This window comes from Protopterus annectens, chromosome 4.part0 (genome assembly GCF_019279795.1).
Source record: "Protopterus annectens isolate FY-2018-M chromosome 4.part0, PAN1.0, whole genome shotgun sequence".
In the NCBI taxonomy this organism is placed as follows: domain Eukaryota; kingdom Metazoa; phylum Chordata; order Ceratodontiformes; family Protopteridae; genus Protopterus; species Protopterus annectens.
In genome coordinates, this window is record NC_056733.1 from 837,289,054 (window position 1) to 837,305,064 (window position 16,011).

The 16,011-nt window shown below is 38.0% G+C and overlaps 1 protein-coding gene across 1 annotated transcript in view; it reads left to right on the forward strand.

The window, feature by feature from the left end:
* The window catches only part of LOC122800351 (septin-5-like), a 664,512-nt gene that overhangs the window by 495,714 nt on the left and 152,787 nt on the right, over positions 1 to 16,011 (forward strand). The window contains exon 3 of the mRNA XM_044069800.1: positions 1,915 to 2,011. Coding sequence (XP_043925735.1) covers positions 1,915 to 2,011 — 97 coding nt within the window. The remainder of the gene's footprint in view (positions 1 to 1,914; positions 2,012 to 16,011) is intronic.

The following is a 16,011-nucleotide window of genomic DNA, read 5'->3' on the forward strand; positions in this document are numbered from 1 at the left end:
CATTGCATGCATGGTAGCTGCTGCAAGATGGACTGTGGGCATCATACTGTGGCACATGTGGTAGGTGCTGGAAGATGGACTGTGTGTGTCATAGCTCTGCACATGTGGTAGGTGCTGGAACATGGACTGTGTGCTTCATACTGTGGCACATATGGCAGGTGCTGGAAGATGGACTGTGTGTGTCATAGCACTGCACATGAGGGTGCTGGAAGATGGACTGTGCACTTCATACTGTGGCACATGTGGTAGGTGCTGGAAGATGGACTGTGTGCTTCATAGCACTGCACATACTGCAGGTGCTAGGGAAATGGATGGTGTGCTTCATAGCACTGCACATGTGGTAGGTGCTGGAAGACAAACTGTGTATTTTATAGCATTGCATGTGTGGTAGTTGCTGCAAGATGGACTGTGTGCATCATACTGTGGCACATGTGGTAGGTGTTGGAAGATGGACTATGCGTGTCATAGCTCTGCAAATGTGGTAGGTGCTGGAACATGGACTGTGTGCTTCATACTGTGGCATATATGGTAGGTGCTGGAAGATGGACTGTGTAAATTAATCCATTGCACATGTAGTAGGTGCAGGGGAAACATCATACAGTGCTGATAAGATAGGAGCTGGGGAGACAAACCATATACATCACATTGCTGTATATAGTGGGAAATGGACTGGAAGATGGACTGTGTGCTTCATACTGTGGCACATGTGGTAGGTGTTGGAAGATGGACTGTGTGTGTCATAGCACTGCACATGAGGTAGGTGCTGGAAGATGGACTGTGCACTTCATACTGTGGCACATGTGGTAGGTGCTGGAAGATGGACTGTGTGCTTCATAGCACTGCACATACTGCAGGTGCTAGGGAAATGGATGGTGTGCTTCATAGCACTGCACATGTGGTAGGTGCTGGAAGACAAACTGTGTATTTTATAGCATTGCATGTGTGGTAGTTGCTGCAAGATGGACTGTGTGCATCATACTGTGGCACATGTGGTAGGTGTTGGAAGATGGACTATGCGTGTCATAGCTCTGCAAATGTGGTAGGTGCTGGAACATGGACTGTGTGCTTCATACTGTGGCATATATGGTAGGTGCTGGAAGATGGACTGTGTAAATTAATCCATTGCACATGTAGTAGGTGCAGGGGAAACATCATACAGTGCTGATAAGATAGGAGCTGGGGAGACAAACCATATACATCACATTGCTGTATATAGTGGGAAAATGGATTGCATCACTTTACTATGCTTATGATAGGTACTGGAGATAATGGCTGTGTGCCTCATTTTACTACACACATGGTATGTGCTGAAAAGGCGGTGTGTATACATCATACCACTGCATATGTGGTAGGTGCTGGGGCAGGAAGAAGGTGGAAACCCCCAAAACCGATGGGATAAGTGTATGTCTTATCCCTTTCAGACTTTTTGTTAGTGATTAATCATTCCCAACAGATGATCCTGAGGTGGAAAAAGAATAAGTAAAGTGTGACCCAGTGATGCTTTATAACAGGGTGGACCACTTGGTAGTTCAGTGAAGAAAAACGAGAAGAACAACTATGAAGTTTAGGTTTCATGTTTTTATTCAGGTAAAATACACTCTGCACAAGTGTCTTATTTCATGGTTGAGCCTGGAGCACTAATCTGATTAAATTACTTGTTCAGAGTCAGATAATATACACAGAGGTAATCAGCTGGTATAGCTCATTTAAAGCAAACTGCCATAACCTAGTAAACCACTGGTCAAGATTAATTTAGCCTTGAAATGCTTCTACATAAAAATGTGCACAGACTGATGTTAGGAAAATATAATATTCCACCAATAAACATGCATAATTCTTACAGTCTGTCATTAATTACTCACTTTGAGGAGAATGATTTGTTCACATGAAATCTTTTGTTTACTTTATTTGCAGGATGTAGAAAAACAGTATGTGGGGTTTGCCACACTTCCCAACCAGGTGCACCGGAAATCAGTAAAAAAGGGCTTTGACTTCACCTTAATGGTCGCAGGTAAGAAAGATCCTCTGCTATGAACCACTGAACACTGTCTTTCTGTTTCTTGCTGTTGTGCAGTTCTGTTTTCTTCCAATCGCTTCTTGTTGCTGTCAGTGAATATTGCTGAAAACAAAGTAAACTGTTCCGCTGTTTGGCTGTGCAGTTGTCTGAGAAACAAAGGGGATGAGATTAAGATGAGTGTTCAGACTTTTATGACAGGTTCTTTATGGATGTAAAGGGTAAAAGCACAGTTGCATGAGTAATAAGTTAATTTCAAGTAAAAGGTTAACCTAAATGAATGGATCGTTAAGGCTGAAATTCCATCTCCTGTAACAGTGGCACGTTTGGATGTTTGGTTAATGGACATGTTCAGTTGCAAATGTACACCCAGAGATATCTGTGCCATTAACTAGAATACATGGTATCACAAATGCCCTGTGCAAGGAGGCATGAATGCATTCATCTTTGACAGAAGGGGATTCTTGCTATCATGGGGAGACAAGTGGATGGAGAAAAGTGCTCACTAGACTGGTAGGCTGTGTCACAAACACTAGAAGCCTCTAGGTCATATGTAACACATCTGACTATAAATGCCATGTAGACAACCTATCTGTATCCAATATGTGGATGACCTCCTCATGCATGTCTCACTCAAAGTTGGTGAATACCTTCAAAAAGATTTTTCCAGAGTATGCTGCTGGTCCAGGATACTTAATACTAACTCCCCAAAATTAAAATCAGTGATTTTAAGCACCTCCAATAGATTGCATATTTCTCTAGACAGATAAAATTGGGGAGTAAATGGTTTCCTGCTTAATGTACCTCAGGATCTGGATGGAGCCCTCCTTCTTTCTCTATGTTTCTTTTAAAGTGTAAGTTTACTTACTGTTCTGAGTAAGAGAAGATCTGCAGAAGAAAACTCATGTTGCTAGGCCAAAATAAATGTCCCCACCTCTCATGTTACCTCTGCTTAAATGCTTCACATTGGTAAATACTGCTTACCAGAATCTGCAGACTTGTGGTGTCTGCACCCACCAGCAAAACCATGTCAATGTGCATCAGAATGGCTGGATTCCAGCTGGAAAGGGAACTAGAGCCAGGCCCTTGGCACGTCATTTTCGTGTTCATCAGTATGAGCTGTTGTTCTGTTGCTATGCAGTCTGGATATATTGCTGTTTTGTAGATCAAGCTGCTACTTTTTCATCTGCAAATTGAACTGAATATTGGCAGTGCAGCCTACCATCACCTGGTATGCCGCATGCCCTCCCAAATGTCAGGTGGGTGACTAATATTGTGAGTTTCTGCTTTAAGTTATATGGTCCAGTTGAGGATTAAGACCAGAAGTACTTGTGTAAGAACATAATAATTTTTAAATTTCACAGAGGTAAGCACATTGCTCAGGGCTTTATGTTTATTTCTTCTGAAGAATCAGGCATATTTTGTGTATGATATTATTCTGATTGTCACTTCTTTTTCCTGTTCTCACTTATTGCACTATACGTAACTTTCATCCAGACATTAGTTTGCCTTTAGAATCAGTCATGTCTGAGGAGGGTCCGTTTGGGTCAGCTCACTTTCCATAAAAAAATAAACAAATAATTCTAAATAAATAAATTTTAACTCCGGGTGGGACATGTGAAGACATGATTATGTGATATGATTAACTGTTCTGGGGAGTAGTAACAGAAAAAAATGAACACAGAATCACCACAAAGTGAGAAGCAAAAAAACAAAAAAACAAACAAAAAAAACAACAAAACAAAACAAAACAAAGTAATGCCTTCACATAACTTTACAGGTGTTCCTTTGTGTTTTTTCTTTTTTAGTTTTTGGCTCTAACTGAGTGGTGATTCTGTAGCTGTGAAGTTTTGTGAAGGCATTCCTCAGTATTTTTTTTCTTTTTTAACAGAAAAAAAGTTGCAAAAATATAAATCTGAATGATGTGTAATTTATTTTTCTTAGTAATGGTAAATGGAATATTCCATATTTGTAATTCATGCCCTGCGGACTCCTGGTGCCTCTACATAAATTACAATTGTCACATATAGGGGAGAAGTTTTTGTTCTTACTGAATCAGTGCTGGAAAGTAACAGTAAAACATCATAGTTGGCACTACATCTTAAGTTATAGTTTATTTTTTTTATCTTGCCATGACCCAATGTAGGACTGCATTTCATCTTATTAAACCTCCTGCTTGTCCTGGCAAACATCAGCTAAAGTGCCTCAGCACAGTTATAGCCTTTCTGGGCCCTCTTGTGAGCCTGACCCTTCCAGTGTCTCCTCATCACTGGCGTGAATCCAAATCTTTCTGAAGAAGCGTGGGTGACTGTAGAAAGGAAGCAGTGTCTGTTGTATTCCAGTGTTTGTAGTAGGGGGTGGGCTTTGTTTTCCTTCAATTTTATAACTTCTCCCTTTGAAACTGTAGGATCATTTGTATTGATGTTTAAGAGGTCTGTCACGTTCCTTGTAAGTTATACTTATTTCTTTCTAATGCTTGGATTTTGATTAACTGTGAATAAGCTTAAATACCTTGTAAAAACTGTTTTGCCAAGATCGCTTTAGTACCAGAATATAAATAAATATGTAAGTGAACAGAGGTGCAACCATCCTCACCAACCTTCAGGCTACAATTAAAAATAAGCTGGAGGCATTCCACAATTTTCTTCTTCTTTCAGCTTTTCCCGGTTAGGGGTCACCACAGTGGATCATCTGTCCGCTCATGATTGGCAGTGGAGTTTTACGGTGTCGAGTTGCCAGCCCGGCACCCAACCTTCCACAGAAGGCACACACATGCACACACTCACACCTAGGGCCAATTTAGAGTGTCCATTCCACCTACTGCATGTCTTTGGGATGTGGGAGGAAACTGGAGCACCTGGAGGAAATCCACGCGACCACAGGGAGGACATGGCAGACTCCGCACAGAAGGCATCCCAGCTGAGAATTGAACCAGAGAACCTCTTACTCTGTGGCAGCAACGCTAACCGCTGCACCATCGTGGCCGTCCTGGAGGCATGCCACAATAAGCTTGCAAAATTTGCCACTAACAAACAATACTGCAACTAGCAATGTATTGCTCTTAAGGCCCTGAATTGGCTCAAACTGCTTGACCACTTAGATTACATACAGCTTACTGCCACACACAACAATATTCACAAAGCCGATGACTGCCCTGCTTTTACTCCTATTCTCTCACCTTAATAGACTACTTTGATCTAATAAACAAGTTCTTTTCAACAGATATAAACCCCACAAATCCTCTGGCCAGAGTCTCTAGTCATACTCTGTCACTAAAAATGGATTTCAGTCCCTCTGCAAACTAAATCTACCTCTAACCTCTTCAACTTCAAACAGCTACTAGAAGATCACCTAAATAAAATCTGGCTCCACTCCTACGCTACCCCAAGCTTAACTAATCTCTCCCTCCTTCCACCACCAGCATATTTCGACTATGTTCAGAGAGAAGGAATTAGTAAAATCTATTTCTTAGATAAAGATCAAACATATTTTTGTGTAGTCTATACTATCTAGTCATCTCTGTTCCAAAGAGTGTATTCAGTGTGTTTAATGTCACCTATATGAACTGCAGCTTGTGAATAATTAATCTGCTGACAATGTTCTTTTTCATCTTGTTATAGCTGTCCAAATATTTGCTCTGTGTATGTATAGGTTCACACTTTTTGAACAGAAGTTGAATTTTTACTTAGTTAAAATGTCATGCTTTTATATTAAGCTTTGTAATAACTTTAACTGTAACTGTATATCAGTGTGGTACTTTTCACCCCAGACTTCCTCTGAAAATGGGATATTATCCCAGTCAGACATTCTCAGTAAACAAAAGTCAAATAAATAAATAAAGCAAGTAGACATTTACAGTTACGGAAGCACTATAAAGTACAGAGTTCAATGTTTTATAATCCATTTTGATAGCTCTTTTCTCCCTGTTAGATTGTTCCACACACATTTGCAGTATGTTTTTCTTTTTCTCTCACAAGGGTTTGTTCAGGTGTAGTCCTTTGGGTTTTCATTAGGTACCTCTGAGTATTGTGTGTGTGTGTGTGTGTGTGTGTGTGTGTGTGTGTGTGTGCGCGCGCGCACGCGCATTTCTGTTCAACACTTGGTCATCTATCCATGATGGCATCTACGGAACACAGTAGCTTGATTCCCTTTGCCGTTCTATATATAATTCAGGGTGCATAGCTGGAACAGAATATAGAGCCATCTTCTCAGGTTCTGTCTGCCAAACACTACTTCTTTGCGGTTGTTTAATACACAATAATTATCATGTTGCAAGAAGGCTTCTGTGGCTGACAGACATGTCAGCTATATAAACTTTCTCCATGTGTGTACTGCTGTTGAGAAACCTACATTTTGTCAGTTACTTTCTGAAATATTGTAGCCGTATGCATAGTTTGTGGACGAGGCTTCTGAAAGGACTAGGACAGTTTAATGCAAGTCTGATTTTTATCAGTCTTTAGAATAAAAAGTGAGACACATTTTATGGCTGATTCACTGTCTGAGATAATGCTTATTCTCTCATCAGGTCTAATGATAGGCTCGCCTGCTTCTAATACTGCCTCTGAATTTTGTTCTGTCCTTTCTAGACTTTGTGATTTTGTCATAGAATAAAGGGTATTATAGTCACAAATAATTACATACTTTATAGATACATGCTTATTTTTATTAGAAAATCCATGCTAATTAAAAGCATTTTATTCATTCACAGTTTTATGTAAAGAGTACTGCTATTTAAAAACTGTAACTGATTTTAAGTCTTTGTCCCTCATTATTTCTACTTTATCTCTGATTTTTAAGTTATGATGTTGATAGCGATAGAGTTAGAAATTAGTTCAAGCCATCGGTGTTTATCAGGTGTGTAATCCCTGAGAAACAACATTATTTTAGATGAAGGAGGGATAAGAAGTACTCAAAGGGACTGGCAAAAGGGGCTAAAATTAGATTTGAGTGCATGACTGTAAATGGCATCCGACCCCCACCCTGCATGACCCCAGAGCAGGCATTATTATCCTAAATTGGATTAATGAGTGAGTGGCAGTGGGTCCTGCTACATGAATTCACATTGAATGGTTGAGGGGACACCAGCTGGTGGAACTGCAGGGGCACCGGATCAGCTGAATGAGGTTATGTGGGACTCATTCTGCCCATGATTTTAGTCATGACCAAAAGAGTGTGAACAGCTTTTGAAGGCATGCTAAAGTTTTAGTGCAAGCTTGCTATTCTGCCATAGTGCACCATTAATTCCTAAAAATGATGTTTGTTGCTTTAAAACAGATACTGTACATAGTACCATTCTGGGCAGTGACCTTACACGGCCTTTTAAAAAGTCAGCAATAGTGACAGTCTGAAATTGCTGAAACACTCTTATGTAGTATTGTGGAATGATGAATACAGATTGGTTCACTGTAGAATTTAACATATCCCAGATTCCTTGGTCCTAGAAAGATACTAAGAAGGGGTGAAATACCACGGTACTGAATAAATGCTGCTGTCCAAAAGCCTTACAGTTTTGGACAGCCAGAATTCTGCTAGGAAACATCGAGGTGACATAAAAACACAATAAAATGTAGATGGAGTCTTCATTCTCGTAGCCTGTTTCACAAGTAACTTTGCTGCACCACCTGTTTCAATTTACATAATAATTTGAGGAAGGGGTTGAACAATTTACATGGGAATCTCCATAAATCAAAAACATGTGGCCATTTAGCCATGGGTCTGGTGATCAGCATAGTCAATCTTTACTAAATAAAGACTGTTGTAGATGCAAAGCTGTACCTCTCCTTCATTCTGCATGCAGTGTTTAATGCATTATTTCAGCTCTACATTTGCCCGTCTTGGTACACAACTACAGGATATGGTGAGATGCACTCATTGTGAAGTTATGGCCACTGCTGCTACCACAGAACTCTTAGATATTTAGACCATCAGGTTTGGGCAGTACAAGATTTTTTAAACAACCATGTGCAAAAAAAAAAAAAAGTCCACTTTTGCTGCAGTAGTGAATGCTGTCTCAAAGGCTTATAGACCCCAAGGCTATAGATAAGCTAGGGGAAGATTACTGCTTAAAAACATGACATCAGCACACAGCCACAAAACAATATGCATCTGCAAGAACAGGAATCTTACTCCAAAATGTAGGCACTTCCTGTGTGTAATCACTGCGTTCACTTAAGAGAAAACAAACAACAGCTGCTGACTTGGGAGGAAGTAGCAAAGACCTCTGCATATCCTGATGACAATAAAACTTACTAATCCAGAAGCAGTGGCTGGTGGATGACGTGGAACATTCCAGTATAGCTAGAAGCAGCAAGAAGAAAAAGCCTTCCTGTTGTATACTTGTGAAGTCTCATTTTAATACACATGTGGGTGGAGTGGGAAAAGTGTAAGATGTGAATGAGGTGGACTTACGTTCAATGAAAAATTGCAAATAATTTTTTTCAACCTGCAGATTTCCAGGTGAAGGATATCACAGATGGGTTATAACCTGTGATGTTTGTTCTCTTTATCATGGCTGTATAAAATAAATAGATACCCTTTTTAATTTATGCTTTTTATAAAGGTTTTTAGTCTAAAAGCAATAGCCAAGTAGGAGACAGCCATATCTGCTCTGCAGCCTATGTTGATATGCACTTAGGGACTTGCATTCATTTTGTTAAGAAGTGTATTGTTTTCCTGTGTACTTAGCTTCATTTTCCCTGTGTGACTATTTAACATACTGATACTTTAAAAGGAATTTAAAGTTTTCACCTCACAGGGGAGGAAGATGGCTCCTGTCCATTATATCAAGAATGCACTGGAAGATGTAGAACTTATTTTCATTCTAGGCTATTATGCACCACAATGTTTCTACTAAGTAAATAATTCTGAAATAAGAAACATGCTGCTGTGTTGAATGCTTGTGTTTTCCTGCTAGGAGCATACATTTAAAAATTAATTAAAAAAGTAGAATTAATTACTTTAATACTTGTATGGTATATAATAAATCAGTATATATAGTAGATACTAACATGTACATTTCTGTTTTATCCGTTTACATTTCCTCCAGAAATTTATATAATTAGTATTGGCAAGTTTACTCCATAAGCTAGATAAATGGTTTGGTTAATGATATAAAATCATCCCCTGTATGCCCTGATATCACCACTTGGACTGCTATATTTGTGAATAATTTTAAGAATCATTTTATCATTTTTCTGTGGTTTATTAACTGTTATAAAATGGGAAAAATGAATGCAAGAAACTGAGTAGTCAAAAACAGGTTTGTTCTGGGCATTTTACACTAGGATAGTGGAGTAGCTAAAGTTTAATTTTTGAAAAAAAAATGCTTGTCCTGTAGCAATGGGAGCAACAGTACAGCCTCATGTAGCAGAGGCTTTGGTAGTGGAACTTGACACAGTCCTGTGACTCAGCAGTGGACTAGCGAAGAACTGTCGATATAGTATGAAGTATACCTCGAGAACTGTAACTGTAGTATGTAGTACACCTCGAGACTGTGAATGTAGTATGTAATATTCCTCAACGATTGTGAATGTAGTATGTAGTATACCTCATGAACTGTGAATGTCGTATGTAATATACCTAGAGAACTGTGAATGTAGTATGTAGTATACTTCATGAACTGCGAATGCAGTATGTAATATACCTAGAGAACTGTGAATGTGGTATGTAGTACACCTCATGAACTGTGAATGTAGTATGTAGTACACCTTGAGAACTGTGACTGTAATATGTAGTATACCTCAAGAACTGTGAATGTAGTATGTAGTATACCTCGAGAACTGTGAATGTGGTATGTAGCATATCTTGTGTACTGTAAATGTAGTATGTAGTATACCTCGAGAACTGTGAATATCGTATGTAGTATTCCTCAAGAACTGTGAATGTAGTATGTAGCATACCTCGAGAACTATGAATGTATTATGTAGTATACCTCAAGAACTGTGACTGTAGTATGTAGCATACCTTGGGAACTGTGAATGTAGTATGTAGTATACCTCATGAACTGTGAATGCGGTATGTAGTATACATCATGAAATGTGAATATAGTATGTAATATACCCCAAGACTGTGAATGCAGTATGTAGTATTCCTCAAGGACTGTGAATGTAGTATGTAGTATACCTCATGAACTGTGAATGTCATATGTAATATACCTAGAGAACTGTGAATGTGGTATGTAGTATACCTCATGAACTGTGAATGTAGTATGTAATATACCTAGAGAACTGTGAATGTGGTATGTAGTATACCTCATGAACTGTGAATGTAATATGTAGTACACCTTGAGAACTGTGACTGTAATATGTAGTATACCTCAAGACCTGTGAATGTAGTATGTAGTATACCTCGAGAACTGTGAATGTGGTATGTAGCATACCTCGTGTACTGTAAATGTAGTATGTAGTATACCTTGAGAACTGTGAATATAGTATGTAGTATTCCTCAAGAACTTTGAATGTAGTATGTAGTATACCTCGAAAACTATGAATGTGCTATGTAGTATACCTCAAGAACTGTGACTGTATTATGTAGCATACCTCGAGAACTGTGAATGTAGTATGTAGTATATCTCATGAACTGTGAATGTAGTATGTAGTATAACTCGAGAACTGTGAATGTGGTATGTAGTATACATCATGAAATGTGAATGTAGTATGTAGTATACCTTGAGACCTGTTAATGTAATATGTAGTATACCTCATGAACTGTGAATGTAGTATGTAGTATACCTCATGAACTGTGAATGTAGTATACCTCGAGAACTGTGAATGTATTATGTAGTATACCTCAAGACCTATGAATGTAGTATGTAGTATACCTCGAGAACTGTGAATGTGGTATGTAGTTTACCTCATTAACTGTGAATGTAATATGCAGTATACCTGAAGACCTGTGAATGTAGTATATAGTATATCTGAAGAAATGGGAATGTAGTATGCAGTATCCCTCGAGAACTGTGAATGTAGTATGTAGTATACCTGGGGACCTGTGAATGTTGCATGTAATATATCTCCAGAACTGTGAATGTAGTATATAGTATACCTGGAGAACTGTGAATTTAGTATGTAATATACCTGTAGACCTGGGAATGTAGTATGTAGTATACCTCGAGAACTGTGAATGTGGTATGTAGTTTACCTCATTAACTGTGAATGTAATATGCAGTATACCTGAAGACCTGTGAATGTAGTATATAGTATATCTGAAGAAATGGGAATGTAGTATGCAGTATCCTTCGAGAACTGTGAATGTAGTATGTAGTATACCTGGGGACCTGTGAATGTTGCATGTAATATATCTCCAGAACTGCGAATGTAGTATATAGTATACCTGGAGAACTGTGAATTTAGTATGTAATATACCTGTAGACCTGGGAATGTAGTATGTAGTATACCTCGAGAACTGTGAATGTAGTATGTAGTATACCTGGGGACCTGTGAATGTTGCATGTAATATATCTCCAGAACTGCGAATGTAGTATATAGTATACCTGGAGAACTGTGAATGTAGTATGTAGTATACCTGGAGAACTGTGAATTTAGTATGTAATATACCTGTAGACCTGGGAATGTAGTATGTAGTATACCTCAAGAACTGTGAATGATTATGTCCTCTCTCTGACAGCCTTTGCATTTAAGCTTTGATTACTTGAGTATATACAGTAACATTATTCAGTTTACAGCTGTTATGTAAGGTAACCCATTCATTTAATTTACAGGATCTTCTGAATTACAACAAACAGGTACCTGAACTGAAATGACATGCCTGTATCTGTGTATCCACTTGATACTTATTCCTTTTTAGTTTAATGCATTATATTATTGTTCATGTTTTCTTATCATTATTTCTTGACAAATTTTATTTTACTAATTTTAAATTCTATTATGAGGTCATGGCTAAAAATGAGGGCACGAAGTCCTCATTATTTACCTAAACTGAATATATAATTAAATAAATAAATAAATAATCCACAGAGGTTTTGGCATATATTTCATTAGCTTCTTTGGTTAGAAGGAGGGGAAGCAAAGAGACCAGAGATGAATAATTGTGATCTCATTCAACTGATAGGCAAATAATGAACAACAGAATGTTTAAAACCTTCTGAGGTTGCAACTCAAGACAATATTACAAAGCTGTAAAACATATGAAAATAATTTCTCGCACAGGGCAAACCTGACACCCCAGAGAAAAGGGAGAAAGTGAAACAAAATTTAACATCTTCTCACTTTTCATGAAGTTACATATTGATTAAACCAAGCTGGCAAATTTGTAATTATGACATAATACGTGTGCGCCCATGTAGTACGTACCAGATGGCTCCCAAAATGCTGAATACACAAAACTGCAAATGCATATGGCTGAATCATGTATATTTGAATAGTTTGGTGAGAATTTACTGAGGAGATCATACAGATTTTTTTTTGTTGCAGTGATTTGTTAATACAGGAAAACACTGCTGCTGTTGTTTCTTAGTGTGGAAAGGCAGTTATTCCTGTCTTATGGGAGATTTCTTCCTTGTTAGTGTTTGGAGAACTGTGGCGTTAACAGGGGTGGCTTGTCGAGTTAAAAAAAAAGAAAGAAGAAGAGAACTAGCAGTATTTTTGAAAACTGACTATTATTTTTAATTTAAAATAATGGTCAACTTTCTTTCATTCCCACATGCTTGGAACTCCATGAATGCGCATTCAAGGAGTTCTGAGGAGCTGTGAATTTAAAAAAAAGAAAAGATAAAAAAACAAAAATGGGCTTATTTTGTTTGCAAATACAGGCCCAGCAATCTACAGAGCTGATGAGGACATCAGAGATGTCACTCAACAAATGCTTCACTGGGCTGCTGCATGAAGGCAGCTGGAAACTAAAAGAGATAGAGAGCATTAATGTAGGCTACTGGGGCAGGAGTATGGCAATATTCTTTTTCAGCGAATAAGCCACGCCAGCATATGGGAAGGTATGCACTTGATTTATTTATGTATGTATGTATGTGTGTTTGTGTGTGTGTGTGTGTGTGTGTGTGTGTGTGTGTGTGTGTGTGTGTATGTGTGTGTGTATACGTATATGTATATGTGTATGTTTGGGGACATACCTCTCAACTATGCTTGATATTGATGCATTATTTTTATTTTGCACTTTACCTGTTTCATTTATTTTTAAATCACTGAGAATTAACAGTCGGTCAATAAAGCCAAATATTAGAGCTTCTGTTCTTATCGTTCAGAAAATGTACGCTGATGAAAACCTCTTGCTCTATCAACTTTTTTAATTGAATAAGGATTATTTAAAAATTGTTTCTGTTTCTTGGCCTTTGTTCCTTCATTACTGTTGGCTTAAAAAACACCTTTATTGAATTATCACTTGTGACATTGGCAAACTTACATTTATTAAAAAATAATCAAGCCATATTAACAAGATCACATTTACAAACAATATGCATCACATATATTGCTCTGTACAGTATAATCAATCCAGCCTTACATAAACTGTTCAGTTCTTACCTACTCTTAAACCTCATTCTTCCTCCACAACATTTTTTCTGCATGTATTGTTTGCACAATTTCCATTTTTTTTCTATGTAATTTACTCCTACCCTTTACTAAAGATCTCACCTCCAGTTATTTTATCTCTGTACTATATTCATTTCTTCTAGTACAGTTGGGTTAGAGTATGATTTCCATTCTCTAGTAATTGCTTTTTTGGCTGCCACCACAGTTAACCGTAACAAGGCATTACTATGTCTTGGCAACTCAGATCTTTTATCCCAGCTCAGAAAAATAATTTCTTAGTTACAATCATTTGCGCACTCATCATTCCTGACAAACTACTCTGTAGGGAATTTTTAAAGTCTGCCAACTCATTACACTCTGAAAACATAATGTTCCCAGGTAGCTCTTTCTTCTCCATTACACCTCCAACATCTGCCATCTACAAAACTTCTTTGGAATTTGTTTGAGGTATAAAAGTACCTATACGAACACTTCCAGGCAAAAATCCTAAATTTTCTAGACTACACATTTGGGATCCACACATATGCCCTCCCAATGTTTCTTTGTAAACTACTTTATCTAGTCTCTTTTCACAATCTTTTCTGATCTCTGATTGATTCTTATAGTTACTCTTGAGCAAAGAAGTGGTATGTGGTTTGGGGCATAGAAGGTCTTCACTGTCTCTGATTTTTTCTCATATTTTAGTCTGCTTTCTTGTAAACTTTGTGGTGTCCTGTCAAATCAGTGACAACTGCATTTATTAAATAATGACAGTCATTTGAGTTCAGACTTAATAGCCTTTGGAAAAAGCATGAGCAACCTTTAAGTATATAAAGCCAATATCTGTCCCTGATTTTGCAACCGTCCCTCATTATTTTTCCGATTTCTCAGTGATTCATGAGCTAAGGTGCTGACAGGCATTTGGTTGCCGTTAATTGAACACTATATTGTGACAGTAGTGACTTGAGAAGCTAAATTCTTGTGTGGCAATTTATTCATCCATTTGATCACATTCAAACATCTGGGGTTTACAGTCACAGTTGTACAACCAGCTACAGTTGATGGTTGCCTGTGTGTGTGTGTGTGTGTGTGTGTGTGTGTGTGTGTGTGTGTGTGTGTGTGTGTGTGTGTATGTGTGTGTGTGTGCAACTGTAGGGGATGAAAATTACTGTAGCCAATAACTTTTTCTTACATTCGGATATCTGATGTGTTTATAGTCGGTAACAGTAGCTTTAATTGCTGGTACAGGGCTGTCTGTGGATGAAAATGGTTCACAGTTGTCATTTGTTCAGTTTAACATCATTATTCTTGATTTGTAGAGGCAGTCTGGAATTTTATGGAGCTAGCTGGAGTACTTTACTGGGTCAGTTTTTAATGCAGTCAGATATCTGAGGCCCGCAGTTAATAACATGGCTCTAACTGATGACTATGGGGATTGTCTCTGATGAAAATGATTGTCTATGTATGCTGAAGGGTTTGCAGTAGATGTAAAAGTAATAAGTTAGCCATAATTTTTTTCACTTTCCATCACATTCAGACATCAGCACTGTACTTAATAAATGGCTGTTTGTGGTGGTCTGGACAGGATATATATGGTAGCAAATTATCATTGGTAGATATTGCCAAAAGAATACTCCAAAGCCATACTCAAATGGCTCTTACCGGGTATCCGTTTATTTATTTATTATTATTTTATTTGGATTTGTTTACCAGGATCGTCTACTGGGTCATAATGAGCCCATTTTTCAGAGGAGGCCTGGGTAGAAAAGCTCCACAATCAAATTAAAATTCATACATCCATGCAGAAAACATAGTCATACGTTTCACTAAAAAGCTGTGGAGTGCAAACAGAGTATTATGCATTCAATTCATAGATTAATAAGCAATGATATTTGCTATACATGAGCTGCAGTGGTAGATAGAATGAGGAAGGCAGAATCCTGGTAAATTATTAGCTTACAACATCAAGGATAACGTGGTTTGTACTATAATAACACAACAAGATGGAGTATAGAGTTAGGATGGTTGGGTTAGTCATGTTGAAATAATAGTGTGAATAATTGATACTTATCAAGATGTCAGATTAAATATAGGTAGCACATATAGTAGTTAGTAAAATTCCTGCAGTTATAGGTAAATATCAGGAGAAGGAGTTATAGCAGAGCAGTAGATACTGGAGGACTGGTATAGTGTCAGGTTTTGGGAAGTGCAGTTCTGGCGCATGTGCATTCCCATAGAGAGGAAAGGTGTTGACTTATGGATTTTTTTAAAGAGGGCTGCATTGCTAGTAGTTCTGAGTGATGGAGAAGAGTGTTCCATAGTGTAGCAATAGTAAAGGAGTAGAGCATCTGACCAGCTGAAAGGTTAGGTTTTTCAACATTCAGAAGCAGTAAATTTTCGGATCAAAGAGTTCTGTTATGATGGTATACGGTTAGGAGACAAGAGAGGGCAGGGCAATTTGATGGCCTGAATATGAATTTAAGGGCAGTGGTTAGTTGTAAATATATAAGATAATGA